The sequence below is a fragment of the Melanotaenia boesemani genome, chromosome 21 (genome assembly GCF_017639745.1).
Source record: "Melanotaenia boesemani isolate fMelBoe1 chromosome 21, fMelBoe1.pri, whole genome shotgun sequence".
In the NCBI taxonomy this organism is placed as follows: Eukaryota; Metazoa; Chordata; class Actinopteri; order Atheriniformes; family Melanotaeniidae; genus Melanotaenia; species Melanotaenia boesemani.
This window is the reverse complement of record NC_055702.1, coordinates 20810085-20825247: the sequence shown is the minus strand read 5'-3', so window position 1 is coordinate 20825247 and position 15163 is coordinate 20810085. Positions and strand designations below refer to the sequence as shown.

General features: G+C 37.7%; 1 protein-coding gene across 1 annotated transcript in view; it reads right to left on the bottom strand.

The window, feature by feature from the left end:
- Window positions 1-11420, bottom strand: part of LOC121632762 (anthrax toxin receptor 1-like) — a 42903-nt gene extending 31483 nt beyond the window's left edge. The window contains exon 1 of the mRNA XM_041974494.1: window positions 10743-11420. Coding sequence (XP_041830428.1) covers window positions 10743-10903 — 161 coding nt within the window. The 5' untranslated portion in view covers window positions 10904-11420. The remainder of the gene's footprint in view (window positions 1-10742) is intronic.
- Between the last annotated feature and the right edge of the window lie 3743 nt (window positions 11421-15163).

Below are 15163 nucleotides of genomic sequence, written 5' to 3'. Positions count from 1 at the left end.
AAAACCAAGAGCCAATGTCTTGTGCAATTTGTTCCATTATAGCAACAGTGGAGGGAAGAGAGGATATAAAATCTGGTGGAGACTGAAGCTAATACTCATTTAGAGGTGTGTGGATCATTTTGAAGTATTTATTTAACATTAGGTGAATCTGAGGACTCACACGTTTGGTTTTCAGCTGCTTATCTTTACTTTTGAACCACAGTGGCTTTTGTTTGCATTGGAACAGTTCAATTGTCTGAGGTGGCTTTCAGTCGTGGGACCAAGACCTAGCTTGCAGTTTCACTCACCTGTCCAAACAATGTTGAAGAGAAGGAGAGAGCCATTTTATTCTGTGATTCTAGATGAAACCATTTCATTCCCCCCTCACAATCCCTTGATCTAATTTTAATGGCCAGACTTGAGGCTTTAAGTTCAGTTTGAGGTTTGGAAGCAGAAAGTAAAGGGGCGTCACATTTTGCCAACAAAGTTATGGAGCCCAACAGCAGCGTGAGGTTATGTAACAGCAACATCACAGCAGAGTGACAGTATTTCCTCGATTGGAGCCGGATGGAAACCAAATGTCTGGTTGAGTGCCAACTGAGATGTGAACATGTGAGACACAAGAAAAAGGGAAAGAGAGAAGAAGGAAAAGATGAAAAGCTTTATTGGTAAAAATGACAGCAGTGGGAGTAAGATGATATTAAAAATATGTTTGGCTTATCACAGTCAGAGGAAACTCCCTGGTAATTAAATGAAAACTTCACCCCTTAGGTCAAGTCTCTGGCTTTCTTCAGTCTTTTTCAGCAGCAAACCAGCATCTTAAGATGTAAACAAACGATTAACAGATTCCTGTTTTTACAGAGACTTCACCTTGATCACCATTACTGGTAACATGACGCTGTCTCCAAGTGTCAACACTGACTAAAGAAAAGGGTGAACATAGAGGCACATGGAAGAGCAAACAATTACACTGTAAAAAAGTTGTTAAAACATTGGGTGAATTTTGAAAAGTAAGGCAACCAATTGCAAAGATTTTTTAAGTAAACTCAAGGGATTCTGGTGTTTGGTGAACTTAAATTAAGAGAGTAAATCAAAATAGAATCTTAAATTGAGCAAAGCTAAGACACATATTCAGGTATTTGAGCTGAAACAACTCATGTTAAGTTAAAAATACAAAATAATAGAGACATCTTTTGTTCACAAGTTGCTTCAACTTAATTGTGCAAATAAATCTGAATCGTAGTCTCAAGTTTCTCCAACTTATTATTTCAATTTTGAATTAGACTTGGGCTGAAACAACACAATCTTTATTTGTTGAATTTACTCAAAAATGCTTTGCATCTTGTTGCTTTGATTTAAGTTTTTGTTGGGAAGTCTGTTTTCCATCCATGTTCTACTAATTTATTTAAATACAGGGTGGCAGGACACTGGATCCTTTCCTAACACCTAGTAGGCGAGAGGCAGGATGCAGCCTGGACATGTCACCAGTCCATCACAGGGCCAACAAAACAGTCATTCATGCTCAAACGACACACTGAAAGGCTAAGGGTTGAACCAGGACCTTTTTGCTGTGAGGCAACAGTGCTAACCTCCACACCACCAAGCAACCTAAGAAGTCTGTATTAAATAATTTAAATATCCCTTAAAAATCCTCTTATTTATTTTAGAAATTTAACATTTCCATTGTTCTTTAAGGCTTAAATCTGGTTGTGCAGCAGGTACAGGTTTGCATTGCATATACTCTAAACCTGAACTTTCCAAAGGACTTGAAGTACACTTCCAAGGCACTTCAGAGAGTGTTCATTAAACCTGTACCCATTTTTTAAGTAAACCCAATTAATGAAAATCTTGTTGTGTCAACCTAAATTAAGTGTGGAAATATAAATAGAAATATTAAGTTGGACAAGTTTGAGAGTACAGATCTACTCACAGGACATGAGTTGTTTCAGCTCAAAGACACAAGTAGACCTGAATAATTATCCTAACTTAGTTCAATTTAATATTCTGTCTTAATGTTGGTTCCCACACCAGAACCCCTTAGTTGAGTTTACTCAAAAAAGTTCTGCAGCTGGTTGATTTACTTTGCAAAGTTCACTCAACTATTTTTCAGTGTAAATAATAGTTTAAAATCTGCTAATATAAAAATGATAGAGAGTACTTTGCAGTAGATAGTAGAAGACTTGCAAAATATTGTAAAGTTTAAGTTTTTTGTTCACTCAGATTTTATTTGGAGCTCATTAAGAAATTCCCCACAAAAGAACAATAAATGTTGCTGAATAGTATAAAATGTGTTCAAGTCTGGAAACTTCCACTGTTAGACTGGCTGCCAATAAAGCTTTTCTTACTCTGGATAACTAACAGAGTTCGGAAATGTGATAAGAATTTTCCAGCTGGCTGCCATCAGCCAACAACCAGCTTTGGAAGATATATATGGGGGTGTTTGTTCCCATGCTTTGCATCCATTTAAGCAAGCAACCCTAATTCTGAATTTATAGCACCACAGACGGACAGACAAATAAAAATAGGACTTTCTCAACTAAAATAGTCTTTGCTGTGTCACATTGTAGAAGCTCTATGCCTTTATGATGAATGGCTGTAAGTTATCCAGAACGTGTGAAGATTTGTACAGTTTTAATTATTCTTCTTTCATTCATTCATTTTTGTTACCACTTATTCCAATTCAGGGTTGTGGGAAAGCCTTTCCCGAGAGGCAAGGTACACCCTGCACAGCTCGCCAGTCCATCACAGGGCCATCATAAAAAGACAAACAGCCACTCATGCTCACACTCACTCCTGGGGAGAATTTAGGGAGATCCAGCAACCTAATATGCCAGAGAGAACCTATGCATACATACGTAGAACATGTAAACTCTATACAGAATGCTCCCTGTTCAAAACCCCTCCCTAGCAGAGGCTTGAACCAGTGACCTTCTCGTTGTGAAGCCGCAGTGCTAACAGCTGTGGTTCTTCTTCTTTTGAGAAAAAAACAAAACAAACCAAAACAAAAAAAAAAAAAACAGGACAAGAATCAAACAAGGACCGTTGTCCATTTTGGACTGAATAAAGTAAATAATAGTAAATCTTTCAGATATGAAGCAATTTGCAGCATCTATCATGACTTTATGTTTAAGTAAATGTAGATTGTTCATAATGAATTTCTATGTGATGTCGAGTTTCTCTGTCAGATTAAATTTTATGTTAATGTTTCGAAATCTTCTCAGTAAAAAACATTAAGATTATATTAAGGCTTAATGAGGGATACAGCTATCCCTCATTAAGCCTTGAAGTGTGTTCAACAAGTCTTAGGCTGCAACCAAGCAGCTTAAGTTAGCCTCTTTATGGTTTTATATTCCAGGTTAAAATTACATTTAAGAATTACGTGCCATCACTTGACAAAAAATAAATGAAGGATTTGATAAAACAGGATAGAGAAATAATTTGAGGATGAAAAACAAGCTAAAGAAAATACATGCCATGTGTTTTATTTAGTGTATACTTACTGATAGTTATGCTACAGACACTATATGTGGTTAAAGAGCTGTAGTGGTCTTTTTTATTCTAATTTACCATGTGTACTCTGACTTCATTTTATTTTCAAGCAGTATGAAAATCTCTGTGTTGATGTTTGAGTTATCCCTTCTTGACAATCCACCACAGCGTGCCAAGTTTGAAATTATGTCCTTCATTGTTCCGTTACAGTGATGTGAGATGAAGATTAGTTTAAATGACAAACAACCTAAAATGACGTAAATCTCCAGTAAATTTAGGATTTACAGACACGATCAATCAACTTTATCAGGTTGTAGCTTTGTGGAAAATTTTACAATGAGCTCGCTACAACGCTAACAGGTTATGATGATTTTAAGATGGTAATATTTAGCATATTGTGTTCAACAAGCTTTGTTCTCACATCACTTTCAAGCTGAGACTGAGCTGACTGACCTCCTCACCTTCATTCCACATCTGTGTCATGTTGCTGATCTGCCTCAGAGCTGGCAATGGAAACAGTCCCAGAGGTTAAACAGTTTGTGTTTGTAAGAGACAGATGGCATAGTGGAATAAACAGCTCTAAACAAAAACACTTTTAAAAATCCTAAGGTAACTTCATCATGCTCGCTGTATACAAGCACACACTGATGTGACGCTGAGCTCCCTCTGTTTGGTAAGAGGAGCAGCGGCAGCTTAAAGAGAACGTTTTATTTGTGCTGATGAGGCATATTCACTGTGTGAAAACCGTCTGATAATATTTGCTGTGTCATACGTGAAAAAAAAGACAGCTGTGTTATTAATAAAATAATTAAAGCAGCTCTGGTTAATATTCGTATACATGATATTTTCATTTCCTCCTGCAGTTTGCATCACTTTTTTAACTCCATATGAATCGGTGTGGATTCACTTCCTGCAGCTTTAAAGGTTTCATTTAGTCTAATAGTTAGGGGTAATTAATGTAAAAAACAAACAAATTATGTAATTTTTGCATTAACAGGTTGTTCTGCTTCCTTCAAAGTGGCAGTTATGTGAAACTGACTTTAGTAGAAACCAGCTGATGTAAAGATTCTAAAGTAGTCATATGGAAAGCCAGGACATTGTTGAATATGCCTGAGATCCTGGAAAGAAACTACAGCTAAAATGTGTTTGTTAATTGCAAATACTTTTTAAAAACTCTTTTTCTTCTGTAATATTCCCACCAAGTCTCCTAGCAACCCGACTGGCTTTCCCCTCCAGATGGCAACAGGCTGATGGCATGTGGGAAAATATTCTGCTGGTCTGCTTAGCGCTATTCTCACAGGTAAAAGTGTCAGAAAGGGAATTTAAAAAAACCTCTCCTCCTCTGTGGAGGCTGTCTGCTGCTCTAGCTGGGCCTACCCACGCCACCCCAGCCTGTAACCAATGATGATGCTTCAATTTAACTGAGTGGGTACAAGGATTTGTTTGTTTAAAACCACCGACCTACTTTTACAGCAGCTACAGAAATCCACGTCTTTTCTACATAATTACAAAGCTAATGCTCTGCATCTTTTACAAAACCAAAGGAATTGTTGGGTCAGAGCTGCTGGAGATCCATTCCAGATGTGTGAAAACAGGTATTAATTTTTCAGTCTTTATCTGAACATCTGGATGTGTAATCCACAACACACTTCTTATGTAAGAGAAGCAGAGTCCTCACATGTTAGAGATGAAATGACAACTTTTTAAACCTTTTATTTTTGTTCCTGAGTCCCTCAAAGAGACAGGAGATCATTTCACCGGACATGTCTTCCTGCTGGAAACACAAAGCAACATGCTGGAAGAGGCCAGTGGACAAAACACAGCAGGGGTGTCATTCCACAGCGAGAGCGTATTCAGACATATCAAAAGTATTTACAGACTGCAGCTGCACTTTGGATTTTTCCGCTGACATGTCTGGATCCAGACGGCATGACTCAAAGTCTCATCAGAGCTTTAACTTGTCAACAACAACAGAAACGTTTTACAAAAATAAAGACAAACATTAAAGTGGCTTTGATTAGAATGAGCCCAGAGATTCAGAGCTTTTAATAGCATCACTAAGCTGTTAACAGTAAGAATGGTGCATTTTTACAACAGTAATGCAGCAAATGATTGTTTTAAAATGATATTTTGGGGTTTAAGAATGAAAAGGTTTAATACTTTTGAGCAGAAATTGATATCTTTACTACGAAATTACCACATGCAACACCGTCTACAAGTCTGTCCAATCAGCCAAAGTAAGCTGACTAAATGCAGCTTTTATTAAAAAGTAAACTTACATCTGTTTTCATCTGCTATGAACACCCCCAGACCAAAGCTCTCAGTTTGGAGAATCTAAGAAGAATCCTGACAGGCTATCTAGTCTAACAGTTACTCAGAAGTTAACTCAAACCACGAAAACGTCTAACTGGTTTTAGGCAAATACTGTATTTTCATTGTTTTGAGTCGATCATCATTTTGTACACAGTAGCTGCCCAAAGTATCCTACAGCTGATCAGCTTGTCAGACTTGTAGGATAAATCACTTCTTTCAAAATTTATATTTTATTGTTTCATGTTTAGTATTTCGGGATAGGATCATCAGAATATAGAGTCCCAGCTGATCAGTGGTTGGATATGTTGGCAAACCACTGTGAATATGATGACTAAAAGCAAAAGGATGTTCTTCAGTTGGAAAAACTGTGACAAAGCAAACAGCTGCTGCAAAAGTGACTTGGTGTAAAAATTCACGACTCAGTGTTCACTTGAACTGCTGGGAAGATCTGAAGCCAGTGTTGTGTTATTTTTAGTTTATTCTACAATCTGCTGTCATGATCTGTGGTTTCTGATGCTAGCTTTCATTAAGTTCCCCAGGACCTTTTAGTTTCTGTGTACCTCTATTGTATTTGTAAAGTTTTTGCTTTGCATTCATTGTACATTCTGTTCATTTTTATTACTTTCTGTTCTTGTTTCTGGACTACGTCTATTACTGATTCCCACACATTAGGATTTCTGTTTTGTATTGTGTTTCGTGAACATTACTTTCTCGCCTCAGTAACTGTCATGATGTGCTGTCACTCTTAGTTTTACTTTGTCATAATATACTAGAACGTGATTTAAGCTGAAACAGCACCTCACTGTGTTGTTGTGGAGTAACATGAGTGCCAGACTATTTGTGACCATTATATGTTAAAAATTCAACTCTGTTAAAGATTTTGACACCTGAGAAAAGTGTCTGCATTTTGTTTTGGTTCATATGAGTCATGACTTCATGGCAAACACAATGGAATAGGGAAAATGTGATTTAAGTCAGTCAGACGGCTGCATAAATATTGTTTTGTCTGTAAATTCACTCATTATATTGCTTACATATAGTCTATGGTCTAACTCTAAAGATAAATCAATCAGTACAACTGGTAGTTGTATTAATGCAGTTAAAGAAAAATTCAAAATGCAAATTTAAAATAAATTTAACTAAAATAAAATTTATTGCATTCATAAGTATTTTTAAATTAATCAGCTGATTAATTTAGAATTTTTTTCTGTAAAATATCAAAATATGCATCGGCCTAAAAAAATCCATATCGGTCGGGCACTAGTTTGAATCTTCCCCACAAGAACATCTGACCGTTGCAGCTGTCATGTTTGCAATTAGTTGCAATTTCCCTCTTGGATTAATAAAGTATTGGTCATTCATCTGGTAGTGCTGGAGGACCCTGGTGAAGGCTCAAACTAGCCGATGACTTGATGTTGTTTTACTGCATCTCACTCCACTGCGAGCTGACTCAGCCCGGCTTTCATATAGGATCTTGTGCAAAGTTTTACAACGCATAAAGCATATCAAACTCATGTCTCTCCCCAACACCCTCATTTTCCAAACCCTTCCCAGATGTCCCAAATTCACACTGGCAGCTGAACAACCATTAGCCACCTTCTCTGCCCTTCAGACGTCGGCCAGCCACACATCTGAACAAGCACAGCCCTGAATGTATGAGCCATGACATGACATCATCCTCCCTAATCCACAATAACTGCTTTTGGAGTCCACTTTATGAGCCAAAACTGCAGTTTCTTCGTACATTACAAACTCTTACTCTCTTTTCTTCACCTACAACACACATTTATAAAGCTATCCATCAAACAGCTTTAACTGTATGTTATGTTTGGTGCTAATTAGAAAATTAGCATACTGACTCTAAACTTAGAAGGCAGCCACGTACATGTGTTAAATACTATCATTTTAACATTGTAAGTTTGTGAGTCCGATTATTACCGTGTCTAAGTAGAGACTTTAGATTTTAAGATTTAGAATTTGTCTTTGAAAACACAGGAGAAATTGGCCCCAAAACCTGGTTATTGTTTTGATAAAAATAACTTTAATTATAATACAATTTTAAACTCTGTCAGTTTATAAGATGTGTAAATATCTGCAATAATTCTTCATATACTTCTAGTTAAAGTGGCTGCATGTTCTAACAAATTCCACTCACTGATGTTTATGTCCACCATGTAGATAAACTAGGTCACAGAGGTCAGACTGTGTCCTATAAACCAGCTCAGACCTAACAAATGGGGATGTGTAACAGCTTTAGGGGGTCAAAACATGACTCTAATGAGCTTCCTCTTGTTTGAAGTCCACAAATGATGTCTTGTTAGTCATCCCTTCAGAGTCAGAATCAAACCACGTAACAATGCCAATTATAGCATCTAACATGGGTGGTGGTCGGGGGGGTCAGCTGTTTCCTTATTTGCAGCATGTGTCAGTGTTTATCTTACAGTACAGGCCACATGCAACTCTCCACATCTGTGGAGCAGTTCAATGTTTTTTTCTTTTTTTATCAAATGCCAGGAAAGTTCAGTGAGTACAGCAGAGCATACTTAACGGATCGTGTACGTGATCGTGAAAATGAACTATCAGTTGGATAAGCTGCTTTATATTTCTGGGTAACATAAAGCTGTGTGAAACGTGCCGTTTTTCTCCCACACGAACTCAAGAAATGCAAAATCAGGCCTTTAAAGGTGCTGCATGCAACATTTTCCTCTCTAAATTGAGACCACATTTTCCATAAATATTGTTGCTTCCTGTGCTCTTGTTTCACTCCTCCCCATTTCTGGCAATGCTCCATTAGTGTATGAGAGAGGAAACAAGCTAATGTAAGAATTTACTTTAAATACAAGTACGGTTCCTTTCTGGTACTCCTATCTGAGTTAAAAACTTCAGATGAACCAACTGTTCCCTGCTGTAAAACTTTTGATACTGGTTAAAAAAAAAAACTTGCCAATACCAAGTTACACACATTTTACATTACAGAGACATGTTTATTGACCATGTCTGACAAAGAGGCCTTTGTAGGATTAAAACAGCTGATTTTTTTTGTTGACAGTCTCAGTCCTGCTGTTTGAGGCTAACATCCAGTGTATAGTCAAAAATAATTCCTCCAATAATGTCCTGTTGCATTTGAATTAGCCAAGTTGCGCATTCAAAATGGTCAAAGTGTTGATAACCAGTTGCTGGCATATGATGCACTGCCATAAAGAAAAACACAGCTGTCAATTGAAACCACACTAAACTTATTTTTTGTGTGGTTTCTCAGCCTCAGGATGTTTTCAGGGAAATGATGGCTCCAAGAATGTGCATAATAAATGTGAATACCCTTTAAGACAAATTTCGTTGTCCACTAGTAATGATGTCATCAAATGGCAGATTAGGATCTGCCTTCATGGATGATGGATGAATGTTTACAGAGCACGCTATGCTCATGCCTCCCCAACACCACTGTAACTTCCAGTTTGTATAAATTCCATTTTGTTCATGTATGATAGGACAGCAGATTTGATAAGCGCGTTTACTTTGCAAACCTGAGCTATTTTTGTACATAACCTGTTACAATAAGTTGTTTTAAGTTATTGCCTATGTATAAGTACTTCATTTAACTTTAAACTAAACAAATTATCCTGAATTAGCCAAGTGACTATTCTGCATTTGTTCTCCATTGACAGATGTTAAAAGGTCAGAGAATCCTGAAATGTAGGAATGTTTAAGCGAGGTTGCAACCAGGCTCCTCTGCTGACATCAGTAATGTTATGGAAAAGGAAAACTGGAAAGTAGGCCTACCCATCTGGTTTGAGTGAGCATTGCTAATCTGAGACGACACAATGCAGTCATGAAACTGCACTGAGTTAATACCATAGAGGGATTTATTTTTATTATTATCATTATTATTATTATTATTATTACTAAATGCATCTTTACCACCTAAACTCGTGGGGTCAGTGTTATAGACTATATTTTAAGTACTACATCTAAAAGGTCGATACGTTTTTATGCCATTACTAAAATAAATAGAGAAAGGAGAAAAGGAGTCAGGAACTCCAGAAGTTCCTCCTCTTTTCTCCGACATTTTATTTCCTCCCCAGCTGCGGAAGTCCAAGATGTCACGTAACCATAACATTTTTCCAACGTGGGCGTACATTGAGTGGAAATGAGTGAGTGGACAGTGAGCAGTCACAGAGCGAGAGAGGGGAAAACAATTTCACCTGGGTGGGTCAATATTTAAAAACACTGTCTCTGAGAATGTCTTCTCTCTTTGTTTAAGTACACTGTGCTTTTAAAACTTGGACAGACATTCACCTTCTTGCTTCCACTCCTCTTCTCGTTTACTCAGCAAATTAACTTCGCCAAGTCAGCCTCCTTGTCAGTCGTCGTCACACGCCGCGCATGCGCAGACGCGGAGGCTCTTATTAGCTAACAGCGGTCCGTTAGCTAATACTTTCTCCTGCTTTCTTTAATAACTAAACCACCATCAAGGTCGCTTCTGAGTTGCAAGTCCAGGATAGTCCTTGGGGAAACACAACTTACAGCACTTACAGACGGGTTTTCCATTTTCCCGAGTTTGAATTACGTAGAAAATATATTTTTTGTAAATTATTGTAGCTGCCTCACTCACTTCTAAATCTGCATCTGCCATTAAATTCTGTTAGTTACGTTTCGGAAGCTACAAACGTTAAACTACTTTCAGCGTGTAATAGTTGTTTGACATTTTACCATTTGTCTTAACATAATAATAATATTAAAAAAATAACTAAAAAGCTGTTCCCATCCATAAAAGCATGACAAACACCAAACAAAATTAAAACCCTCATTAAAACCCCCAACAGCAACTTGAATACACACGTTATATCGTGTTTTGATGTTTTGGTAACTTTTTCAACTCATAATCCGCTTTAAAGTAACCTCGAGGGAATATTCCTGCATGTCTTTATAAATAAAAACAATGCCAAACTCTTTCCACTTACTTATCGAGCACAAAATACAGGTCAAAAGCGCCTTGACAGGAGCTCTCCTCCTCCTCCTCCCCATCATGCGGCTCCGGTTCTGCTCGTGCAGATGGAGAAGAAAGCAAAAATAATCCCAACAAAACCAGAACAAGATGCACGTTCACTAAAAGTCTCGCCATTATTTTCTCATCGGTGGGCAAAAGCGTTATTCCTTTGTGGATAAAAAAAAAAAAAAAAAAAAAAAGCAAAACCAAAGTTGGCCTACTGTTTTTTGTGTTTCGTTTAGTTTTTCTTCTTCTTTCTTTTACATCCCAGAGACAGCGTGTAAACCTGGAGAGGCAGAGTTTCAACACAACAAAGGATTGGGAAGGATGCTTTGGTGTGGATTATTTGGGGCTCAGATTGCAGTCACGACCACCCGCATCCCGGTCACGGAGTTGCTGTTCCTTAGATATTTTTTTAAGAAAAATCGTTGGATGATCCAGAATCCACATGAAGGCCAAAAAAAAATTAAGTTGGGGGAAAAAACATAAAAATCCAAAATTCGGTATGGTGAGAAAATATTAAAATAACTAGACGGGTGGCTTGTGGAAAACAAAGAACATAAAATAATTTTAAAAAAAAGTTTCCCGTTAGTCTCAAAACTGATGTAGTTCTGGGTTTTGGAGAGCAGTGTTTGGAGCTGGAGAAACTGGGAGCTCGGGGCACAGAATTGACTAAAGTGGACCAGGTTTCATATTTCATCCTGAGGAGGAGAGACAGACGAAAAAATGGGTCAATGAGCCCATTTTACTCCTCCCTCACGAGACAGACAGGCGTATTTTACGAGGAATGGGTCAAACAGGATAGGATGATCATTATGGAGGCTGTATTAACATTAGTACCACTGATGTGTTCCGCACCCTAGTCAGTGGCCAGTATTCTTAACACCAAAGGTAATGTGATCATTTATCATCCGTTTGCTTTTTCTTTCTTTTTTGTTCCCACTTTTTACCATCACAATTTGTTTGCTTTCCCTCAGTTAATTGTAAACAGAACCATCCTTTGTAATTACAGCTTCATAAACCAAAAGGCATGTTAAGCATGCTGATTGGCACATTTACAAGTTAAACACATGGTTCAGATAGAATTATATATATATATATGTATATATTTATATGCAAACATAAGGAGGAAATTCTCACATAATCCGACTGAAAAATCGACTATTATTAAAACATCTACATTGATTTTCACTTTTTTGTGATTAGCCCACAGTGGCTGATAATGTTCCAAAACAATCATAGAAATAAGAGGATAGATTATTAATAGGCACCCAAAGGGATACATTAAATAGGGGGGGAAAGAAATACACTGCCTACAAAGGGAGTCAGAATAAAAATGGAAAAAGTGAGATGTAGCTAGAACATTAACTTTATAATTGTTGGAAGCAAACTCAGTGAATTTTGCATTAAAAACCAAATTTTTCTAAACTTTAAAAATCAGTTTTGTTACCAAATCTTAGCCTAGACTGAATAGTGAATACACCAAATCAGGATTGGGAACTGAATTTAAAAACAAAACAATGTTATTAAGAAGGAGTGGAACCCTGGAGTCCAAGGCAAAACAACAAAGCTCATACACTGATATTCCGGGCAAGGGCCCGTGAGTCATATCCGTCATCCCTCTGTTTATTTCTTTGTTTGCTCTTAAAGCTCCTGCTCGTTCACAGGGCCAGATTTAAACTTCATAACCGTGAGATTGCTACCTGTCCATGGTCTCTATGTAGAATTACATGTATCGCTGGTGGCTGGGTGAGTTTTTAAGTATAAAAAAAGGACATTACATCCTCCATCCGCTGCTTTTTAAATGATAGCACAACATATGACTATCAGACGTCTGGCAAGAAAGGTGAAGAATGCTTCAGCCTCGTGGCAAGTTGTTATTAGTGGCTCCTGTGGGAGTACTTAACAATACAGCCAGGAGCCTAAAACCACATTACACATCTGTAAAAAAATTAGAAAAGATTAACTCTTACTCCACTTATCCATTAAAAAAAAAGAAACTTCCAACTTGTCTTAGTCTTTATGTCTCTTTCTTTATGGTTGTTATTCAGTAGAAGAAGTAGACAAAAATCGATTGGGGGAAAAACTGTTAAAGTGGATATCTACATGTGCAAAATGGAGAGAGCTTTTTTCTATGGGAAAATCTGGTATAAGCAGTCAGTGACATGATTTTATTGTTTGATTGTTCAGACCGATGAGTCCCTGTCAGGTCAGACTTAAAGAAAGAAAAACAAAAAAAACGTTCTACTGTTTTTTTGTTTTGTGTTTGCATCTCCTAAATGCAAATTAAAGATAGCAATGGAAACTTTACTTTTAACTGGTTTTCTTGTGGTCTAAAGTGGGAAAGTTCAGTGCTGGCATTCCGTGCTTCTTTCACCCGAGAATTGTCTTTACCTTCTTCTGACATAAACCTGATTTCCAGCAGAAGTGGAACCTAAACATACCTGTCTCAGATGGGTCGCTTTGTGAAATCACTAAAATGTGCACCTTAAATGAGTCTCAGCTGCATCTGGTGCAGGTCGGGTAGCAACTGGCAACTTGATAGTTAGGAAAGAGATTCCACATATCTTAGCCTCCTTCTGCTATAATAACTGGCCAATGAGATAAAAAAAAATACATCTGCAAAGCAGTTAAATTGTAATCAAAGTAACTGTTAGTTCCTCACACTGTAGCTTTTATTTCTTGTATTTTATCTCATTTTACTTTAGCTTTTTGTCTTTATGTAAGTTCTTGTTTGTTCTTCTGCACCCTGAATTGTGTTGTACATGAAATGTGCTAAACAAATAAACTTGTCTTGCCTTTAAGTGACACATCATTTATTTTTATACCCAAACATGCCATTATATGTGTTAAATCCAACCCCACATCTCAGTAGAATCAAAATGTAGGCTTTGGCATGGCTCTTTAACAACATAATTTCTTAAGTCTTTGGGTCACCATTCATTTTGATCATTACAAGGTCCTTTTCAGATCATACTTCATTTTTTGGACAGATAATAATAATAATGGATTAGATTTATATAGCGCTTTTCAAGGCACCCAAAGCGCTTCACATTGTGAATCCATTATTCATCCACTCCTCACTCATACCTGGTGATGGTAAGCTACGTGCGTAGCCACAGCTGCCCTGGGGCAAGCTGACGGAAACGTGGCTGCCAGTCTGCGCCTACGGCCTCTCCAACCATCACCGAACATTCATCCACACATTCATACACCAGCGATGCCAACACTGGAGGCAAGGAGGGTTAAGTGTCTTGCCCAAGGACACAACGACAGATGACTGCGGGAGCGGGAATCGAACCGCCGACCTTCCAATCATTGGACGACCTGCTCACCGCCTGAGCCACTGCCGCCCCAGATTTGGACAGATGGACTCAGTTCATCTGCAAGTATTTTTTTAGCAAGATGCAAAACTTAGAAATGACTAGAAGCTGCCCAGTTCCTGAAAGAGCAAACCAATCTTAAGCCACAACATTTTTCCTACTGTTCTTGGACTGAAATTGCTGCAGTTGTTAGTTCCTAAAAAATTGGCTTTGGAGTTGGTATCACTTCCACATCATTATCCTACAGTGAAATTATCGGTTCAATAAATAATTAGCAGATCTCTAAAAGTGCTTTGCCAGGAGTGTCGACACCCTTTGTTCAAGAACAAAGGCAGCAAAGATTGTAGATATTAGAAATTAAAATAAAAACAGCTTCTAGCTGTTATTCTCTGAGGAGGTTCTGAATCACCAACGAGACAGACAAGCGGCTTCTTTAAAGGTCAGTATCCTTACGCCTTCATACGGTCAGTCCTGTGAAGACGGATTTACACCACCACCCACATTTAACACACAAGCTTATCCTTCACTTGCTTAACTGATCCCTTCTGATCTCTGTTGTTTGTCTGCTTCTTGGAGCCTTGGGGTCTCTTATTTCATCATGATTATTAATTAATTTAACTTTAAACCCAAAATGTTTGACTCAACAATGCAGCAGCTTTGGATTTATAACACTGTGTTCTGTATTGGTGCTACTTGATGCTGAGACTTCCCTGATGTCTGACAGAAAATCAGTCCAGCAGAGATGTTAGGCGCCAAACTAGTCATGTTCATGTTTTTCCCTGTTTTGCTGATTTTGTGACTTGATTTTTCCCCCCCTGCAGCTGTCCGTCTTTTTTTTAAAGGTGTTCTGATGATTCAGTTTTGTTTCTGTTTCAAAACCCTCTTACAGGTGTAGCAGCTGTTACCTTATATCTGGTAAATCCTTGTCTTTTTTCTCCTCTATTTTCTCTTCACCCTCTTTTTGTTTTTACTTACATGCTCCAGCAGGGCTTCATATAATTTCTTATAAGAACCATCTGCATTACCACTTAAAATTATTGTCAGAAGTTTGTTTGTTATGAATGCAATATTT